The sequence below is a fragment of the Pinus tabuliformis genome, chromosome 9 (assembly GCF_031772625.1).
Source record: "Pinus tabuliformis cultivar Carrire ecotype Pingquan chromosome 9, CPIR1, whole genome shotgun sequence".
NCBI classification, from domain to species: domain Eukaryota; kingdom Viridiplantae; phylum Streptophyta; class Pinopsida; order Pinales; family Pinaceae; genus Pinus; species Pinus tabuliformis.
In genome coordinates, this window is record NC_142307.1 from 872,765,171 (window position 1) to 872,786,469 (window position 21,299).

General features: G+C 42.2%; 1 protein-coding gene across 1 annotated transcript in view; it reads right to left on the reverse strand.

Moving 5' to 3' along the window:
- LOC149151565 (uncharacterized) overlaps nt 1-21,007 on the reverse strand; it is a 42,654-nt gene extending 21,647 nt beyond the window's left edge. Inside the window, exon 1 of the mRNA XM_089443200.1 lies at nt 20,899-21,007. Coding sequence (XP_089299326.1) covers nt 20,899-21,007 — 109 coding nt within the window. The remainder of the gene's footprint in view (nt 1-20,898) is intronic.
- Between the last annotated feature and the right edge of the window lie 292 nt (nt 21,008-21,299).

Below are 21,299 nucleotides of genomic sequence, written 5' to 3' on the forward strand. Positions count from 1 at the left end.
TTTACCTCTCCCGAAAAACTCTAACCAAAAAGCCTCAATTTAGCATCCTCGTGGTATACCTCTTCCAGGTCTATGAAGTCATTCAACCTATCAAGGTGTTGTTGTGATGTAATAACCCCTGCACCATCGAACTAAGGCAATATCTGACCATAGTTTTCGGGCAAATCGTGTAGTGGAACTTGTAGATTCAATGGAGCATAACAGACAACCATAATTGTATGAGATGGACTTGTACTAACCTTTGGGGTCTGAAATTAGGATGAGGAAGGTACGGGGATTGTTGTTTGAACAATTGATGAGGAAGGATGGGTAAGAACAATGGAAACAATAGGAGAAAGATTCAATGGGATGTTCAATGGAGGAGAAAATGTTGGGGCAGAAACAGTTAGGACATAATGTTGTAATTTGGAGGATTTAGTAGGAGCTTCCTACAACTGATGGAAAAGATGTTCTAACTTATGAAATTGTTTCCAAATATCCTTGTTTGATTCCAATACACTCTCTTTTTGAAAAGGAATAAAGGATAGTAACTTTTCTTGATAAAAAATTGCTTCTATCGGATTGTTTTATGATTTAGATGTGAATATGATTTGCTCAAAATCCAAATCAAACTGAGTGTGGTCCACTGATTCGACCTTATATGGTAGGGACAATTATTTTTTTATGACACTGGTATCTATTTCTTTTTTAGGCTTCTTATTACTAAATAACTTCTCTGGACTAGTCAAGATCTCAGGTGGATTAGGATCTGGACGATGCCTAGTGTGTACTCTTCTAGAAGCCAGATTTCCTACAGGAATTTATTGCAGTTGGTTCTAATATCACTAAAGTTGGGTAAATATTCAACCTATCAGTTTATATTTCACAGTCACCTTCAGGAACCATATTTGTCTCTAATAGCAAATTTTTTTAGGGAATTCTTCAAGCTTTATGCTCCCCGACAACGACACGACTATGTTAGCACTTCATAATTCCTCCAGGTTGATGAGAGGAACCCAAAGGTAACCACAAACTACTTAGAAGCTAGAATCTAGCCCTTCCAGCTTCATAGAGGGCTCTCTCTATCCGAATGTCTAGTCACTTAGATCTTAGGCTAGGTATAATGGTCAGAGGGGATTAAATTTTAACAATTTGATGGTAGGGTAGAGGGAACATCTGTTGGGCATACAGTCATATAAAGTTGATTGTTTTTCCAGTGAGGAGATGAAGGGATGAGGGATATTTTGACAGGGGCAATGTAGGCATTCCTAGTGACGTTTTAAATTTAATTAGTTGTATAAAGGTGACCAGAGGAAAGGTGGAAATGACATATAGAGCATCTAACTAAAGTATGAATTCTAAATGCCACTTAAGAAGAAAACATAAATTGTTTAGCAAACTATCTTAGAGCTCTTTGACAGTGAGTTCTGAGATAAATCCTTATTTAACCAAACATAAAGACATACATTCAAAGAATGGAAATGACAAGAGACAAACTTACAACATAGAGAAGCACATCACCATCAAGAGCTGACATAGGAATCCCTGTAAAGTCACACCTTTGTCCTTTTCATTCATTGGAAAATATCAGAAAAGTACAATGCACACAATGTTTCTTTTCCTAACCCTGACCAACCCTTTGCTTCATCAAGATTACATCATAAATATATAAAAGAGGATCATTTTCCACCTCTAGGAATTGAATTCGGTGAAAGGATTTCTTTTTCTACCTAATGCAGTGAATATAGAACTGCTTTTCTAAAAACTAGGTACTGTTTGACCAAGTCTTTTTCAAGAAAATTTACATATACAAAGTCTAAATTGAGTTTCAAAGTCCTTATATGACTCCAAACATTAACCATGACCATAAAAAGAAATTACATAACTTTTATACATAAAATCCACGGTCAAAAGGTTGATTGTGTGGGAATGTAGCACAACCTCCTAGTCCAGCAAAAATGTAGCACATAAGCGCAGTGAATTGATGGTTCATATAGATCCAGTCACTTTCTAAGATTCTCAATGACTGATGCACGTGTGAAATATCATGGACATCATAAACTTCCCCTTGAGAAACCTCCTTTCATTCTGTAGAGCTTCCATCTATCAAGACTCCATCTACAACAAAAGTGCAACGCTTGTATGAAAGCATAGTGAAACCTATTCTTCATGATTTTGATTAGTGTTGAGGTCTCTAAATAAGATAAACAACCTAATGATGATGTTAAAAATCCTGAAAGCCCTTTTCAAGTCCCCACTCACCAAAAATATGACAAAATTTCTCATTTTCATCAAACCCTAATGCCTTGTCAAAAAGTGCAAAATTGTTGAATGAGTTGCTTCTTTGAAAAAAATTCATAAACTTAAGAACCCTGACTAACTATGCTCCTAGAAGGAATACATGCAAAATATTACTTCTCAACTTCCTTATCCAACCCCATCCAACTAGCATACTTGGGAAAAAAACCAAAACTGCTTTGATTTACCTGTTCCAAGACTCAAACGTTGGTTGCTTCAATGCCAAGTGATATGAGAGAACCCTAATACGAACCTACAGTAGAAATTAACAAGGCCCATTAAACTACGGAGCTCTGTTAGAGTGGTTGGGGCTGCCCAATCCCTAATGACTTGTATCTTGGTTGGGTCCACATGCACACCCTACTCATCAATTATGTACCCCATATATTGAACTTGGGTCATGCCAAAAGTGCATTTTTCCAAATTGGCATACAGCTTGTGTTGTCACAAGGTTTGGAGAACCTGTCAAATATGGCGGAGGCGCTCTTCCCAACTCTGGATGAAGATCAAGATGTCATCTATATACACCACCACAAAATCATTGGTGAAGGGTCCCAAGATGTCTTCCATCAATCTTATGAGGGTTTTGGGGGCATTTGTTAACCCGAAAGGCATGGCCAACCATTCGAAAAGGCCCTCCTTAGATTTGAAGGCAATCTTCCACACATTAGAGGGTTCGATAGGTACCTAGTGATAACTGGACCTCAAATCAATCTTGTTGAAATATTTGCCCCCCTTTAGCTGGTCCAAAAGGTCATCAATCTGTGGGATTGGGTACCTATTCCATATAGTGATCTTGTTCAGCGCCCAATAGTCAATACAGAGTCTCCACGTCCCATCCCTCTTTTGTACCAATACAATTGGGCTGCACAGGGTGATGAGCTTAGATTGATGTGCCCTTTATGCAACAACTCCTGAATCTGCCTCTTGATCTCATCGTTCTCCAGAACATAACGTCAATAAATTGGTCCATTATGTAGCGGCACGCCCGGGGTTAGATCGATGGAGTGGTTTACATGAAAGTGTAGAGGCACCCTCGTAGGTGAGGATAAAATGTCCCTATACTACTCCATGACCTTTTCCATCTGCTGCTAGTGTGTGGAGGAGCCCAGTTTGGAAGCCGCGGCCACAATCTTCTTCTTTCCCTAAGGGTGAATCATAAGGAAAACAAATTTCATGGTCTGTGAAATGATCTTACTGCATTGCTTTGCAATGATCAAAGTGATGGCAGTAGGTGGGTGTTATAGACATTTTTGTGCCTTACAGCATTGAGCATGAAATGTCCATAATCTAAGGGATCCAAAGTCCCTAAACATGTTGTTCCTACCCCTAGAGGAACAAGGCCAACTAACCACAGCAATTCACAGAAGTTCTCCACCTGAAAACACTCAAAAACAAGCCAATTCTGGATCATGTCAACTGCTCCACTGAGCATCTGCGCTGAATGTCAACTGCTCCACTGTCTACCTGCATTGAATGTCAACTCCAACAAAGGCTACCTGCGCTGAGCGAGTTTGGACAAGTGGCAGAGTCATTCCTCAAGGTGTCAATGCCCAGGAAGCTTCCAAAATGACACTTGGATCAGGGAATTCGACTGGTGATGAGTAAGAGGTTCCAAATCTCCAAGTGGAAGCAAGAACCTCCAAGTGGACTCAAGAACTGACAGAGGGAGAGGACACTAGTTAGATCACAAGCTGACTCATCCTCTCTCCAAATATCTATATATGGATCTCACCTCCATGGGATCTAGGGGCTGGAATTTTGTGATTGCAAAGAATTGCTGTTGGTTTGTGGCTGGAAACATTGGGTGCTTAATGCTTTGAAGGGAGTTGAAGAAGGAATTCCATTCTGCTGGGAAGGAGATGTTGGATTGGAGCCCTATGGGTTGTATCTCTTCCTGAACCCTGTTACTTATCAATAAAGCTATCTTGATTCTTTCCTATATGCTGGTGTATTTTGTATGATTGCATTAGTGTATTTGATTTACTTCTAATCCTGAATCATTTATGAATATGTATATTTGCCTTTGCATTGTGTTCTTCTCTTGTCGCAAGTAGTTGTTCTCTTGTCACAGGTAGCTGTTCTCTTGTGATCTCGTGGAATTCAAGTAGCTGTTCTCTTGAGCAAGCGAGGAGACAAGTAGCTATGGACACACAAAGAGAAGAGGATCTAGATCGAGGGACAACCGGAAGACAACGGTAAGTCTACCAATCTCCCCTCTTTCACATTTCATAAAGGAAGAAATCATAATAGCTGTATTCGTTTGTTGCTAAGGCGCTGTCACACCTTAGGTGGATAGGATCGTCCTGCATAGGCATTTTTCCCCACAACAAATTGGCGACTCATAGCTGTAAGAATCTCTGCCACATCAAGGTCACGGAGAATAACCCTCCCAGCAGTCTCCCCTGCTGGGGCGGCAACTGGCGCTTTCGGGCGAGCTGCTGGACGAACAGGACCAACATCTGCATGCATACATGAGTTTGATTATGAGTCTTGATAGAATAAAGCACAACAACATTATGAATAAGAACAGTAAACAATAATATGGTCAAAGATTTTACCTATAGCGCCCCACTGTTCGCCATCCGGCAGTACCAAGTCCGGATCACCTCGGAAATCCATGCCAACATATGGGTACTCGGAATAGACCATCTCCTGGCACTCGAACCACCTGAAGAAGGTATCAGTGAAAGTAATCTGAGATTGACCAGCATGCCTAGACATGTGATCAACCCATCTCTGCATACGTGGCTCGGTAGGAGAAGGCAAGTCGAGTGCGATATACTGAGGCTGCATCAGTGGTATTTTCTCCAAGGCAAAGGCAGTCAGAATAGAACCATACCCAAAGTTCTTCAGCTTCCCGTCCTTTACCTTGGTCAATTGAATTTTCATCTGAACAAGTACTGCATCACACCAGTTGAATACTTTCGGTTGGAGACACTCCAAGGCGTGCTGCACATAAGATCTGTTGGCAACATGTAGAGATGCGCTACCGGCCATCCTACCAATGGTATACAGAATGGACCTGAGAGACCCGTCAGTGATCTCACGGATAACAACCTTGCCGTCTCTGCTCGGCTAGGAACCTTCCCTGCAATACTGACGGACATAATCTCTCACGGAGTCATTCCCCCGGGCCGAACCTGACAAAGAAATGGGGGCACCCCGCCTTGACAACCCAGTCAAGAAGTAAATGTCCTCTATGGTCAAGGGGATGGATTTTCCCCTAATCTGGAATACTTGGTTAATAGGATCCCAAGCATCAAGCATATACTGCAGTAAAGAGATCTGTGCTCTCATACTAGAGATACGGAAGAACTTCAGCAGGCCACAGTTCCGCAGCGCGTTCACCGTGACAGGGTCATGGAGGGCAATCATGTCCTCCTCTTCATGTTCTCGTTCTCGCCATGTAAGGGACATTTTGCTCAAAGATCCCTACAAAACAAACAAGAGAAAGAGTAAGTTCCTGAATTTGATGAGAAACTGGCAAAATTTCATCAAAAAACTGTGCATAGAACTGCTTTTTTGAGATCAACGCAGTTGGCAAGTGTCCTACCTGCGTTGAAGGTCAAACTGCCTTAAGGCAGCTTGACATTCAGCGCAGGTTTCGAATGGACTGCCTGCGCTGATGCCAGAGCGCCCTAGCAGAACCCCAGGGGCTCATGAGGATAGGAAAATAGGCACAAAATTGAAAAAAGGAAACCATGAAAAGAAAGAGCTAGGGTTTATCCCCTACCTGGTCCAGACGGCACTGAAAATCGTCCGTAGAATCTCCCGGAATCAGCTGGTGAAAATCAAGGGGGAAGAGGCACCTCCAGAGCTCCAACAAACTAAGTTCAAATGAAATGGTAAAATGAGAGGTAAAAACACCTTTTAATGGCTTTTTACGAAGTTCAAAGCTAAATATTAGGGTTATAATCTCATCTTCATGCAAATGTTATTCATTTCTAACTAAGTTTGTTGCAACAATTAAGAATGCAGTACTATCCTTGAAAAGAGAAAAGCTAGTTATGGTAAAAATCAAAATTTGACCATGTAATCGAGCAGTTTTAGCATAAAGTTCATGCTCGTTAAAAAATAAACGCAAGATCCGAGCAGTTTTAACGCAGTCTTCATGCTCGTTAAAAAATAAATATAAGTAGTGAGCAGAGTTTCCTCCAGTGTTTAAGCTCATTTTTAACTAAAAAATGAACCTATCCCGGTAAATAACCACTGTGATCGTAAATTTATCAGCCATAAGAGCCTTGGTCGTGTTTGCACCTGCCACCTCCACTTTTCATTTGGCCGATCGTTCACCTCCATATGATTGTTTACCCATTTTGAGGAATAGCTGCGAAGAGTGATTTCACCTAGCCATCCTTGTGACATTGCCGTGATTGGAAAATTCCAACCTGTACCTGGAATCTGCTGCTATCCCTGTTTATCACTCATTCCTCAAAAGACGAGTCTTCTTTAAGCTCTTTTCAATTGACTCGTAAAATATGAAAAGATTGCCGAGTCTTGGCCTTCCAGCTCGTTAAAGGACCGGAAATGCTATCCCTCCTCTAGATTTTAATCTTTTTGGACCTGAGGGATTATTGCACAAAAAGGTCGAGCGCTTGTTTTATTCGGCTCGTTAAAATTATCGAAAACTCATCCCTTCTGTATTGTTTTATACTTTTTCGGACTTAAGAGATTAGATGACGAAAAAGGAATTTTGGAGTTAACTTTATGTACCTTTTCAGACTCTCTAAAAATGAAAAGGACCGAGTTGTCCTTGTCGTTAGACTCGTTAAAATTATTAAATAGCGACAAACTTGTCTTTAGACGAGAACGAGTTTCACGATCGCTAAGCTCGTTAAAACATAGCGATGGGCTTGCCCGAAGGGCAGGTTATAGAACAAGCATATGTTATCCTCCTCAAGCTTGACAAAAATAAAGAGGTACTGGTCAGCAATGACTGGGGAAAAATTGGGAAAAATCAAGAAAACTTTGATGGTAGCAGGTCGCTCTTGAACATGACACTTTTCCTCCATACCACATTCGGGTTGGGTTGTTTCATTCACCGGTCACATCGCCATGGTCTCGCCATACCATCCATATTTGGGGTAATGCTACCAATCCATCGCATCAGTGTCGCCATATGTTCAAGAGAAGTCGTTCAGAAAGAGTCAACCGGGTCCCATCCACTGCCATACATTATCCTTCATCCATTTCATGACCGCCACCCTGAATCATATGTCACAGATCGTTTTCACCTCCATTAAAATCATTAGCTCCGTTCCGTGTCACTGATGTGGGGTTCATTAAGGCCCTCCTTTGACGGATCGCTTCTTGTTGACATCAGCTCATTATCCAAGAAGTTGATCTAGGAACAACCCCTTCAGTACTTTGAAGCTTGCATGCCTCAATGGCAAGTTTCTCACTTCCGGCGACAGGTATACATCAATGACCTTCGACCAGAAGATTTTGCGTGGTGTTCGACGCCAAGTCCTTTATTCACACCACGTGAATTGTACTGCAGTACCTTGAGGGTCATTATCATTATCGGTGATTCCTCTCGCGCTTGTTAACGGTTTACATCATTGGCCGGTAATCAAGCGATGTCTTTCCATGTTCGAATTCAGCGCAATTCTCACATGGATCGACTTGTACTTAGAGTGAAGATTGAACGAGTTTGAAGACCCCGGATCTAGTTTCATCCATCCGGGCTGCGATATATATTCAGGAAAAATAAAGACATTTGACATGTACATCATTGCAGTAGATGATCATCCTACTCAAAGGATGATAGTTTCGCCAAAATTATCATTCTACCATCAGACGATCGTCTGTTCTATGTACAAAAATGAATTTATAAAGCTGAGCATGGGAATGCCCGCCTCAGCTAGATCATGAAAACAATATGAATCATAATGTATTGTATTGTATTTTATTACAGGTCTCCTCCCAACAGATGGATGAACTTCGGACCCTCCTGGATAAAGCATTTCATCCGATAAACGTCCTCATACTTTGGGGGCAACTGTTATAGACATTTTTGTGCCTTACAGCATTGAGCATGAAATGTCCATAATCTAAGGGATCCAAAGTCCCTAAACATGTTGTTCCTACCCCTAGAGGAACAAGGCCAACTAACCACAACAATTCACAGAAGTTCTCCACCTGAAAACACTCAAAAACAAGCCAATTCTGGATCATGTCAACTGCTCCACTGAGCATCTGCGCTGAATGTCAACTGCTCCACTGTCTACCTACGTTGAATGTCAACTCCAACAAAGGCTACCTGCGCTGAGCGAGTTTGGACAAGTGGCAGAGTCATTCCTCAAGGTGTCAATGCCCAGGAAGCTTCCAAAATGACACTTGGATCAGGGAATTCGACTGGTGATGAGTAAGAGGTTCCAAATCTCCAAGTGGAAGCAAGAACCTCCAAGTGGACTCAAGAACTGACAGAGGGAGAGGACACTAGTCAGATCACAAGCTGACTCATCCTCTCTCCAAATATCTATATATGGATCTCACCTCCATGGGATCTAGGGGCTGGAATTTTGTGATTGCAAAGAATTGCTGTTGGTTTGTGGCTGGAAACATTGGGTGCTTAATGCTTTGAAGGGAGTTGAAGAAGGAATTCCATTCTGCTGGGAAGGAGATGCTGGATTGGAGCCCTATGGGTTGTATCTCTTCCTGAACCCTGTTACTTATCAATAAAGCTATCTTGATTCTTTCCTATATGCTGGTGTATTTTGTATGATTGCATTAGTGTATTTGATTTACTTCTAATCCTGAATCATTTATGAATATGTATATTTGCCTTTGCATTGTGTTCTTCTCTTGTCGCAAGTAGCTGTTCTCTTGTCACAGGTAGCTGTTCTCTTGTGATCTCGTGGAATTCAAGTAGCTGTTCTCTTGAGCAAGCGAGGAGACAAGTAGCTGTGGACACACAAAGAGAAGAGGATCTAGATCGAGGGACAACCGGAAGACAACGGTAAGTCTACCAATCTCCCCTCTTTCACATTTCATAAAGGAAGAAATCATAATAGCTGTATTCGTTTGTTGCTAAGGCGCTGTCACACCTTAGGTGGATAGGATCGTCCTGCATAGGAATTTTTCCCCACAACAGTGGGGCTATCATTGGTATCATATACAACTTATTGCCCAAACTAACAATCACATAGCAAGGTCTAGAATCATATACAACATGTCGCTTCCACATGTATGGTTGTCATATAATACATCATAAAATTCAAGAGGGGAAACATCACACAGTACCTCATCCATGAAGGGCTTGATGTTGTAGGTAAGGCGACACTGCTGACTGATGCAGATATATCGTCCTTGGTGAAGCCACCTGATGGTGTACAACTGTGGATGTGTTGTAGTCAGTAGGCCCAACCACTTCACGACCTCTACTGAAATGAGGTTCTTTTGGCTCCCGATGTTGACAATGAACTATAGCAAAGAACCCTTCACCCATATCGATGAGTGGAAGAGGCGTTCCCCCTACTTTGGATCTTCAGGCTCATTCTTTTGGATCTTAGTGGTGGCCACGGTGGCACTAGGCTCCGCATTAATGATCTGCTTCCCTTTGTCAGGTTCTAACTCAAAGTCTGAACATGCGTCTGATTCAGAAGCCTTAAGCTCGGTCATTAGTGACTACTTGGCCTGATACTCACTCGTGTTGTGAGCGGAGATCTTACGGAACTCACACCATTTCCCCATGTCCTTCTTTGTCTTCATGGTGTTGTCTTTTCTTACGGCTTCGATGGGTTGTCCTGGGTCACCCCGCCTTAGCTTTGTCTTTTTCTTTGTGGCTTGGGGGCGACTTTCCCTTACTTTGGATTCGCAGATCCAAAGTCTCGCTTCCTCTATTTAAACTTATTCTTAATCTTGACAGTGTATCGGTACGTCATGTCGAGCAAGGAGATGTCCAGGAAATCCATCTCATCCTAGATGTACATGTGTAGGTAGTCGCGGTACTTGAGTACCAAATGTCACTCAGAATCCTTGATACCCAACTTTGTGCGAAGGGTATGAAAAACATTTGTAAATTTCGGCACGACTTGGCCCCTTCCCCATCGCGGCGTGGTCCATTTTATGTATTTATCCTCATAGCTCCCGACAGGGTAGTACTACTGTTGTGGGGAAAAATGCCTATGCAGGACGATCCTATCCACCTAAGGTGTGACAGTGCCTTAGCAACAAACAGAAACAGCTATTCTAGTATTATTCCTTTATGAATTAAGAATGAAGAGAGATGGATGGACTAACCGGTGTCTTCCGTTTGTCCCTCGATCCGGTTTCTCTTCTCTTTGAGGGTTCTCAGCTACTTGCCTTCTCGCTCGCCCAGCTTCAACAGGTTCCTGCAAGATCACAAGAAGAGAACACTACACAAAGACATAGATTCATATTCATAACTAGTTCAGGATTAGAATAAACTAAACATACTAATGCAATCATACATCAAAGATACATCAGTATATAGGAGAAACCAAGATAGCTTTATTGATGAATAACAAGGTTCAGGAGGAGATACAACCAAGAAGGCTCCAATCCAGCATCTCTTTCCCAGCAAATGAAATTCCTATCTTCACCTCCCTTCAAAGCATTAAGCACCCAATGATTCCAATCTCAAACCAACAACAATTCTTTGCAATAACAAAATTCCAGCCCCTAGATCTCATGGATGAGAGATCCATATATAGATGTTTGGAGAGAGGATGAGTCAGCTTGAGATCTGACTAGTGTCCTCTCCCTCTGTCAGTTCTTGCTTCCACTTGGAGACTAAGAGCCTCTTACTCATCACTAGTCGAATTCATTGAGGCAAGTGTCATTGGAGAAGATTCTGGAAGCTTCCAGGGTCTTTCCACCTCGTTGAATGAACTTGCCATTTGTCACTTCCCGCTCAGCGCACCCTGGTAGTGCTTCTACCTGCGTTGCAGTGCACCTAGCCAGTGCAATCTCTGCATTTCAGCGCAGACAGCTAGTGGAGCCTCTGAATTGATCCTGAATTGACTTTTTTTTGAGCAGTTTCTGGTGGAGAACTTCTGTGAATTGCTGTGGTTTGTTAGCCTTGTTCCTCTAGGGGTAGGAACAACATGTTTAGGGACTTTGGATCCCTTGGATTATGGACATTTCATGCTCAATGCTGTAAGGCACAAAAATGTCTATAATAGTTGCCCCCTAAAGTATGAGGCTGTTTATCGGGTGAAATGCTTTATTAGGAGGATCCGAAGTTCATTCAATGCTGGGAGGAGACCTGTAATAAGATACAATACAATACATTATTTTTCATACTGCTTTCATGATCTAGCTGAGGCGGGCATTCCCATGCTCGGCTTTATAAATTCATTTTTCTGTACATAGAACAGACAATCGTCTGATGGTAGACTGATAATTTTGATGAAATTATCATCCTTTGTGTAGGATGATTATCTGCTGCAATGATGTACATGTCAATGTCTTTATCTTTCCTGAATATATATCGCAGCCCGGATGGATGAAACTAGATCCGGGGTCTTCAATCTCGTCCGATCTTCACTCTAAGTACAAGTCGATCCATGTGAGAATTGTTCTGAAGTCGAACATGGAAAGACATCGCTTGATTACCGGTCAATGAGGTAAACCGTTAACAAGCGCGAGAGGAATCACCGATAATGATAATGATCCTCAAGGTACTGCAGTACAATTCATGTGGTGTGAATAAAGGACTTGGCGTCGAACACCACGCAAAATCTTTCGGTCGAAGGTCATTGATGTATACCTGTCGCCGGAAGTGAGAAACTTGCCATTGAGGCATGCAAGCTTCAAAGTACTGAAGGGGTTGTTCCTAGATCAACTTCTTGGATAATGAGCTGATGTCGACAAGAAGTGATCTGTCAAAGGAGGGCCTTAATGTATCCCACATCAGCGACACAGAACGGAGCAAATGATTTTGATGGAGGTGAAAACGATCTGATGATATATGATTCAGGGTGGCGGTCATGAAAGGATGAAGGATAATGTATGGCAGTGGATGGGACATGGTTGACTTCTCTGAACGACTTCTCTTGAACATATGGTGACACTTATGCGATGGATCGGTAGCATTACCCCAAATATGGATGGTATGGCGAGACCATGGTGATGTGACCGGTGAATGAAACAACCCAACCAGACTGTGGTACAGAGGAAAAGTGTCATGTTCAAGAGCGACTTGCTACCATCAAAGTTTTCTTGAGTTTCTCCCAATTTTTCCCCAGTCATTGCTGACCAGTACCTCTTTATTTTTGTCAAGCTTGAGGAGGATAACATATGCTTGTTCTATAACTTGCCCTTCGGGCAAGCCCATCGCTATGTTTTAACGAGCCTAGCGATAGTGAAACTCGTTCTCGTCTAAAGACAAGTTTGTCGCTATTTAATGCATTTAACGAGTCTAACGGCAAGGATAACTCGGTCGTTTTCATTTTTAGAGAGTCTAAAAAGGTACATAAAGTTAACTCCAAAAGTCCTTTTTCGTCATCTAATCCCTTAAGTCCGAAAAAGTATAAAACAATACATAAGGGATGAGTTTTCGATAGTTTTAACGAGCCGAACAAAACAAGCGCTCGATCTTTTTGTGCAATAATCCCTCAGGTCCAAAAAGATTAAAATCTAGAGGAGGGATAGCTCTTCCGGTCACTTTAACGAGCTGGAAGGCCAAAACTCGGCAATCTTTTCATATTTTACGAGTCAGATGAAAAGAGCTTAAAGAAGACTCGTCTTTTGAGGAACGAGTGATAAAACGGGTTAGCAGCTGATTCCAGGTACGGGTTGGAATTTTCCAATCACGGCAGTGTCACAAGGATGGCTAGTGAAATCACTCTTCGCAGCTGTTCCTCAAAATGGGTAAACAATCATATGGAGGTGAATGATCGGCCAATGGAAAAGTGGAGGTGACGGTGCAAACACGACCAAGGCTTTAATGGCTGATAATGTTACATTCACGGTGGTTATTTACCGGAAGATAGTTCATTTTTTAACGAGCTTAAACGCGGAAAAACACTGCTCAGTCTTATGTTTATTTTTTAACGAGCATGAACTATGTGCTAAAACTGCTCGGATCTTGCGTTTATTTTTTAACGAGCATGAACTGTGTGCTAAAACTGCTCGAATATCTAGTCATATGATAAGAATGTCTCATGTAAGATTCCATTTTTTATGGAGCTTGCGCCTTACCAAAGCTATGCCCCGCATCCTTTCTTTATGCAAGTTCGGAAACGACTAATCCTACGAGTTTAAAGGGTTAGACCTACAGGTTTAAAGGGAGGACCTAAAAATTTAAAAAATAAATAGTCGCCCCTTGCTTGCACTCAAAAAGGTTTGCATGCCCCCAGGCATAAAGTACGATTTCAAGGTTACCCCTTCTTAGTCCAATAAAACATTTGTTTTACCGGGAGAGGCCTACCTCTTTCAGGTTACCCAAAGATTGTTTTATTAATCTTTCAAACAAAACACTTCTTCGGCAATGTCTACCGAAATAAACAAGGGTGAGAGACTCCGTTTGTCAACTCACATAACTTTGACAAAAGAATCTTATTCTAGAATAACCCTCTTCCAGCAAGGGCGGGGTACAGACTAGTCATATTCTCCTGCGGAAACCTACCCTATACCCAAAGTTTTCCTGCCGAAGCAGACCAGGATGCATGCCCCCTGGGTTCCAGTCATATCCCTCCGAATTACTCGCGCTCATCGGGAGGACGGACTGTGGGTTGAGACATTTCTTGCGTGAAGAGACCATTTAGGGATGGTATATGACTATTTGCGATGCGTGATCCGGGAAATGAAAGCTGGTCCACGAGCTTGACCACTCTTCCTTCATGCGGAAAACACATTACTCTAAAGAGTGAGGAGACGATGGCTCCCATGCAATATATATAGTCTCGTCCAAGGAGTAGGTTATAATCCAAGGGTCCTTGAACGACCATCACGTTCATTTGAACGGTCTTCCCTTTCAATGTGATAGGCACATTGGGGAGGATCCCTAAAGGTCGACTGGTTCCTTTATCAAAACCTGTCAGATTTCTCATTTCAGGCAAAAGCGCTGGCGAACCAAGCGCTTTCCAAGCAATAGAGGAAAGGATACTCACAGATGCCCCCTCATCAATGATGGTGCCAGTCATGACCATTCTGTATATTTGGACAATAATTCTGAATGGTATGCTTGCTGGCAAACGGGGTCTGCCTAGTTGGTTCCAGTCGAAGGAGACAACTAGGTTGCTTGGTGGTGGGACCGAATAGACGACCGGGTATGACTCTGACGAAGTTCCTTCTTGCCATAAAGGAATGGGCAAATTGCCCCCTTGTTCGTCGGAGTCTGTGTTGATGAAGAGAATTTGGACGGTGTCGTCTTTATTCTCTTCTGTGATGGTATCATTCGAAGATAGAACCTCTGAAGGCAAGACCGGGTCAACTGCCGCCTCGACCTTTTGACTTTCGTCAGGTATGGATTCGGACGGTTCATCTTCAATGACCAACGCTTCAGCTGACCACTTGAGCGGGCCAGCTGGGTTTTCAACTAACGAGGGACTCGGCAAGAGTTTTTTATATCCAGGAGGAAGTCGTAACGGTGACACCGGACGATCATCCAAAACTCTTTTCGCTTCATCTAAGAAGGGACAATGGTGGATGGCATGGTCGCCTTCACACAGTTTGCAGGGAAATCTAGCTTTCCCTCTCTGTCCTGTGGCTTCACTTTCACTAGTTGACGGTGTGCTGTCAACATGGCTATCAGAGGTTGACGCCACCGAATTGTGCAAACGGGGAGACCAGTCCCTTAGTATCCAAGGGATGCAGGGACAATCTCTGTGGAAGTGGTCTCCCTTGCATATGACACATGGCGATTTAGGCCTAGTCAGTGCTGTGTGTGGATTTTTGTCAGACGACACTTGTTTGCCCCCAGTCGCTTTTGGCTCCTTCTTCTTCTTCTCTTTCTTCTTCTTTTCCTTCTTCTCCTTAGGAACTTGGTTTTTTGTTTTACCAGTTCCGTCAAGCGAAGAGGAAGGAGGAGAGGAAGAATTAGATGAAGTAGAAAGTTGGTGGGTAACTCTGGTCTGGTCTAACTGTTGATTCGACTGTTCAGGAATAGTGGTGTTCTGAACGACATTGGTTGAGAAAAGCCAGACCGGCAAGCCAATTTTCAGTCCTGGAAGCGACAATGTGGCCATATGGGGCACACCAACATCTCCCCAAGAGGAGAAGGGACTAGGATTTCCACCAAGGGGAATTCCTTGGTTGGTGTGCTCCATTTTCTCAACCTAAAGATCAACGCAGGAAAAAGGGGTGATTGTTCCGTTTAAAATAAATTTTAACGACGCTTTAGACACAACTTGCTTTTTCAATTTTAAAGATTCGAGAAAAAGCTAAAGATGACTCTAGTCTCCTTCGATGTTTTAACGAGCCCGAAGTGACAAATGCTCGAATGGAATTTTTCCGTTATAGAGTCTGAAAAAGGCCAAAAGGAACTGCTCTGGAGTTCTAGGTAGAGGGTGTGCCAAATTTTTCGCAAAACCGCAGAATACTTTTTAAGGTACGGGTGGTCAATCTTCCTGAATGCTGTGTTCAGTGCATTGCGATCAGTAGGGCGGCCGACACGACTTCCTAAGGATAAAGGTTTTATGCCTATAGGGGTCTCCCAATATATACTCGACGGTACGTGGGAGCACAATCCGTACTGGCGCTATCGTCCCTCAGGAGGAATCACCCACCATCAGCGAGATCGACAGTCACCAGGCTTTACGACGTCGGAACACGTCTCTAGCCTAGACCTCTATGTTGTGCGTTAAGTTACAAAGTGTTGTTAAGTTCATTCAATTTATTTTAGGTTGATCTTTCTTAGAAGTTTGCCTTTTTGGATCACCACTAGATGTATGATACAATTCCTAAATGCAGTCTAAAGATGATAAGCAAGCTTTTTATATCTTTTCAACAATGAAAATCCTAGCTACAAAGGGAAAAGAAAGACACCATCTTTTCTCAAAGAGCAATCAGCACACTCTAATGCACTTTTCCTAAATCAAGCATGCAAACTATCAAGATGCAAATGCACAATGCAGGTGTTTGTTTTCCGCTTTCTTAATATTGATGCCTAAAAAGAAAGCTTCTTGTACAACTTTGAATTTGCTTTTAAATGACAAATACAAACAAGTTTACTTTTTTCGAAATCAGAAAGGGTAGAAGAGAATACAACACTTTACGACTTTCGAAATGAATACTTGTTTCGACACCTAAAAGAGACAAACTCAAACCAAAAGCAAAAGTAAATGTATAATCAACTGTAAACATCCAATGAACTCTCTCCTAAGATCACAATCAACAGATCTGAATCAAGGGCTACAGGATGACTATTTCACTCTTGCAAAGGAAAACTGTAAAATGATGCCACAAACACATAAAAACACTCACAGTCTTTTTGTACAAAAGGAGGTGGAATTTAAGCAGAGAAAAGGAGTTATCAGACAGGTACCTATGCTAGTTACAGGCTGCAAAAATCAGAGATCAAAACAAGGCAAAACAGAGCAGAGAACCCCAGCTGCACAAGGCATAACTGGATCAACGCACCCTCAACACAGAGGTTTTGAAATTCAGCGCAGGTAGCCTTCACGGGACCTGCGTTGAAATGCAGAACCTCTTCACAGAGTCTGCGCTGAAGTAGAAACGAGAGTTGTTTCTGGGTTCTGGGTTACAGTTTGCTGATTAATCTACGGTTTCAGGCCAAATAAAAGCAACAAGCAAGGTACAATCAAAGGGATGCTTTGAAGGAGGACTAAGATCTATCACAAAGGATCATCAAATCATTTGTGAGTCCATTGTTCAGATCATAGACAAATCCAGTGATTGGATCAAAGCAGCAGCTGTCTACTTTGCATATGAGAATAGCAGATGCAGTTCGATTGTTGCTGTTGAGTCTATGAAACAAACAATGATAGAGACACAAATAAAATGACTAAACAGATCTCCCCAGCGGAGTCGCCAATTTGTTGTGGGGAAAAATGCCTATGCAGGATGATCCTATCCACCTAAGGTGTGACAATGCCTTAGCAACAAACAGAAACAGCTATTCTAGTATTCTTCCTTTATGAATTAAGAATGAAGAGAGATGGATGGACTAACCGGTGTCTTCCGTTTGTCCCTCGATCCGGTTTCTCTTCTCTTTGAGGGTTCTCAGCTACTTTCCTTCTCGCTCGCCCAGCTTCAACAGGTTCCTGCAAGATCACAAGAAGAGAACACTACACAAAGACATAGATTCATATTCATAACTAGTTCAGGATTAGAAATAAACTAAACATACTAATGCAATCATACATCAAAGATACATCAGTATATAGGAGAAGCCAAGATAGCTTTATTGATGAATAACAAGGTTCAGGAGGAGATACAACCAAGAATGCTCCAATCCAGCATCTCTTTCCCAGCAAATGAAATTCCTATCTTCACCTCCCTTCAAAGCATTCAGCACCCAATGATTCCAATCTCAAACCAACAACAATTCTTTGCAATAACAAAATTCCAGCCCCTAGATCTCATGGATGAGAGATCCATATATAGATGTTTGGAGAGAGGATGAGTCAGCTTGAGATATGACTAGTGTCCTCTCCCTCTGTCAGTTCTTTCTTCCACTTGGAGACTAAGAGCCTCTTACTCATCACTAGTCGAATTCATTGAGGCAAGTGTCATTGGAGAAGATTCTGGAAGCTTCCAGGGTCTTTCCACCTCGTTGAATGAACTTTCCATTTGTCACTTCCTGCTCAGCGCACCCTGGTAGTGCTTCTACCTGCGTTGCAGTGCACCTAGCCAGTGCAATCTCTGCATTTCAACGCAGACAGCTAGTGGAGCCTTTGAATTGATCCTGAATTGACTTGTTTTTTGAGCAGTTTCTGGTGGAGAACTTCTGTGAATTGCTGTGGTTTTTTAGCCTTGTTCCTCTAGGGGTAGGAACAACATGTTTAGGGACTTTGGATCCCTTGGATTATGGACATTTCATGCTCAATGCTGTAAGGCACAAAAATGTCTATAACAACTACTCCTTGATGGCATCCCATAATGAATTCCAAGTGGGTGCGGCTGAAAATAGTGAGGGTGTACCTTTTTCCTTCTTCTCAAAATAGGTTTCCCACTAGTCCTTGATGTGGGGGGAAACTTTGAGAAATGCGAAAGTAATGTTTTTTCGACTAGAAAAATCATGAACAAAAAAATATCCTTCTAGTAGATTTAACCATTTATCTACGACGTTTGCATCTATCAAACCTTCAAATATGGGGATGTCAAAGTTAACTTGTACCTTAAAGGGTGTGGCACTTCCAGAGTAGTTGTTGGAAGGAGACGCGTCGCCTTTCGGTAGTCACTAAAGAATCTAGGAAAATTTGTCCATCTTCGCATTCCTTTGTCGCTCGAGGGCTTCTTCGAGAAGGATTTTGAAAGGATCTCCTTTCCCCTCATATTTCTTCTCTTTCTCCACGGGAGTTCGTCGAGATTTGTAAGGTTGGTCTTGGAAAGGTTTGACTAGTTCGAGCCCTAACTCCTTATATCCCGACCTCATTGGGGACATGCAAAGAAAAATAGAGAAAGAGCAGACCGCTATGATACCACTGATTTGAACTTAAGGAGGAACACAACAAATTCTAGATATAACCATAAATATGGAGATGCAACAAAAATAACACTTTGTTTCATTAATATCAAATACTGAAATATGCTTACAAACAGAATGGACATAAAACTAGCTTGAGCGATGGTCGCTTATCTCTGAGAAGACATGTGGTAGCTACATGCCTCTGAACTATGTTACAATGAGGTTCAAAGGCCAATTTATTATTGAGAAACAGTGGAAAACCCTAAACATCCAAAAACCTAACCCTAGGAGATGAAGTGCCAAAACTATGGGCCTCGTTTGGGTAAATTTGTACATCAACTTCCTGGGGTTGTAACTTTGACATATGATCTCTATTTGACACGAAATATACCTCGTTAAAAAAATCTATCCGAGGTATACAAATTTCACATGGAAAACATCAATAAAAGTCCCATTTTATCCCGGTTTTCCCAAAAAACATTGTTTAAGGCCTCAAAAAGGCTCTGGAAGTCGAGGTCCCGAAAAAACCGCCAAAAATAGTAAATTGTGCTAAAATTAAGGAAACTAAAAAATTAAAAGAGGAAATGGTGGGGGTTCAAGTGGAATAGGCCGGTGGTCTCCAACATCCACCTGGATCATTCCTCCCCCCTTAGGAAGCAATGGTCCCCATTGCGTTGAGTGCCTCCATGAGATGGGGAAACTTCTACTAAACTTGGTCCCCGGTGAGCCTCTTGCCTTGGTACAGGAGTGGGCCAACTTTGACAACCCGATATAGTTGGATCTTCTGTTGGCGAGTGTTCTCGATATATGTGTCCATGATCTAATCAGTTCTAGCATGTTCCATGCAGTATGGGTTTAACTCTGTTGGTGTGAATTGTTCTGCAATGTTGGATGTGTCTAACAATAGTGGAAAGTATGGTCGAAGGCGGTCTACATTGAACACTGGGTGCAAACCAAGGAAAGGTGTAATGTTTAGCTCAAAGGAATTTTCCCCTACAATCATGGTGATGGTGTATGGCCCATATTGCAGTGGATGAAGCTTACGGTGGGGCCCAGTGAGGTGCTCCTTCTGAAAATGTAGCCTAACTTTGTTACCCATTGGAACTTGTGTGGAACCAAATGCTCATCATGACGTTGCTTGTACTTAGCATTGGATTTGTCTAATATATCATGGACCTGCTGGCGGATGTGTTGACTGCGCTTAATGAAGTTGTTAGCCTTGTCGGCTTCAGACTAGACGTGACTCAAATCTTTCTGAGTCACTGCAAATGGTATGGCCACATCAATGGGACATAATGGTTGATATCCTAGCCCTACCTGAAAGGGGTTGTGGCATGTTGAGCTATGGAGATCTCTATTGTAGCTTTGTTGGACATAGGGGAGGCTTCCATCCCATGTGCATGGATGCTTCGAGTTGTACATTTGCATAATGTGTACAATCATCTTGTTGATGACCTCTGTTTGGCCATCAGTCTGGGGGTGGAAAGTCATGGACTAAGTAATTTTGATATCTAGCATCGACCAAAGACTTGACCAAAATGAACTTATGAATCTGTTGTCTCGATTTGACATAATGGATTGTGGGATCCCAAAGTGTACCCACACTTTCTCAAAGAAGAGATTAGGAGTGGCCTCTATTGTGATATTCTTCTTGCAGGCTGCCATAATGGCTAGGTTAGAGAATTTGTCAACGACCACAAAAATGTAATCATTGTCGTGCTTAGCAGAAGAAATACCTGACATATAATCCATGGAGATGGATTCCCAAGGTCGACTAGGAGTAGGAAGAGGAGTAAATAGGCCTTGGTTCTTGATGGTTGGTTTGGAAATTACGCTGGCAGTGCAGGATCGAATGTACTTCCCAACATCATGGTGAAGGTTTAGCCAATAAAAATACTTTTGCAGTACTACCACTGTTTTCTCTACTCCGAAATGTCTAGCAATTCGACTGTAGTGTGCCTCCCAAATCATCTTGGCATGCTCGCTTGAAATAACATAGATGTGTCCCAGGTGGCATAACAGTGCATCGTGGAGGTGAAAATTTGGAACTTTCTTACCTTCCATGAGTGTCTGGTATGTGATCCTGAATTCTGGATTGCTGTTGTAAATTTGCAGACACCCTGCAGTCTCCTGCCCATAGGAGTCGAGCACAGTGATCAGTGCCATGACTAGTGGTCGGATGAGCCAGTATGCAACATTATTGGGGTTTTCCTTCTTGTACTTAATGTTAAAATGGAATTTTTGTAGGTATGTGCACCATTTCTTATGGCGATCGTTCAACAACTTTCCCTGTGTTTGTATGAATTGTATTGGTTGGCGATCTATGTGGATGATCATTTACTTCCCAAGAATGTAATTCTTCCATTGACGATAGACATGCACAATGGATTACATTTCTTTTCATAGGTGGGATACTTTTAGAATGTGTCTAAAAGTGTCTCACTGTGGTAAGCCATTG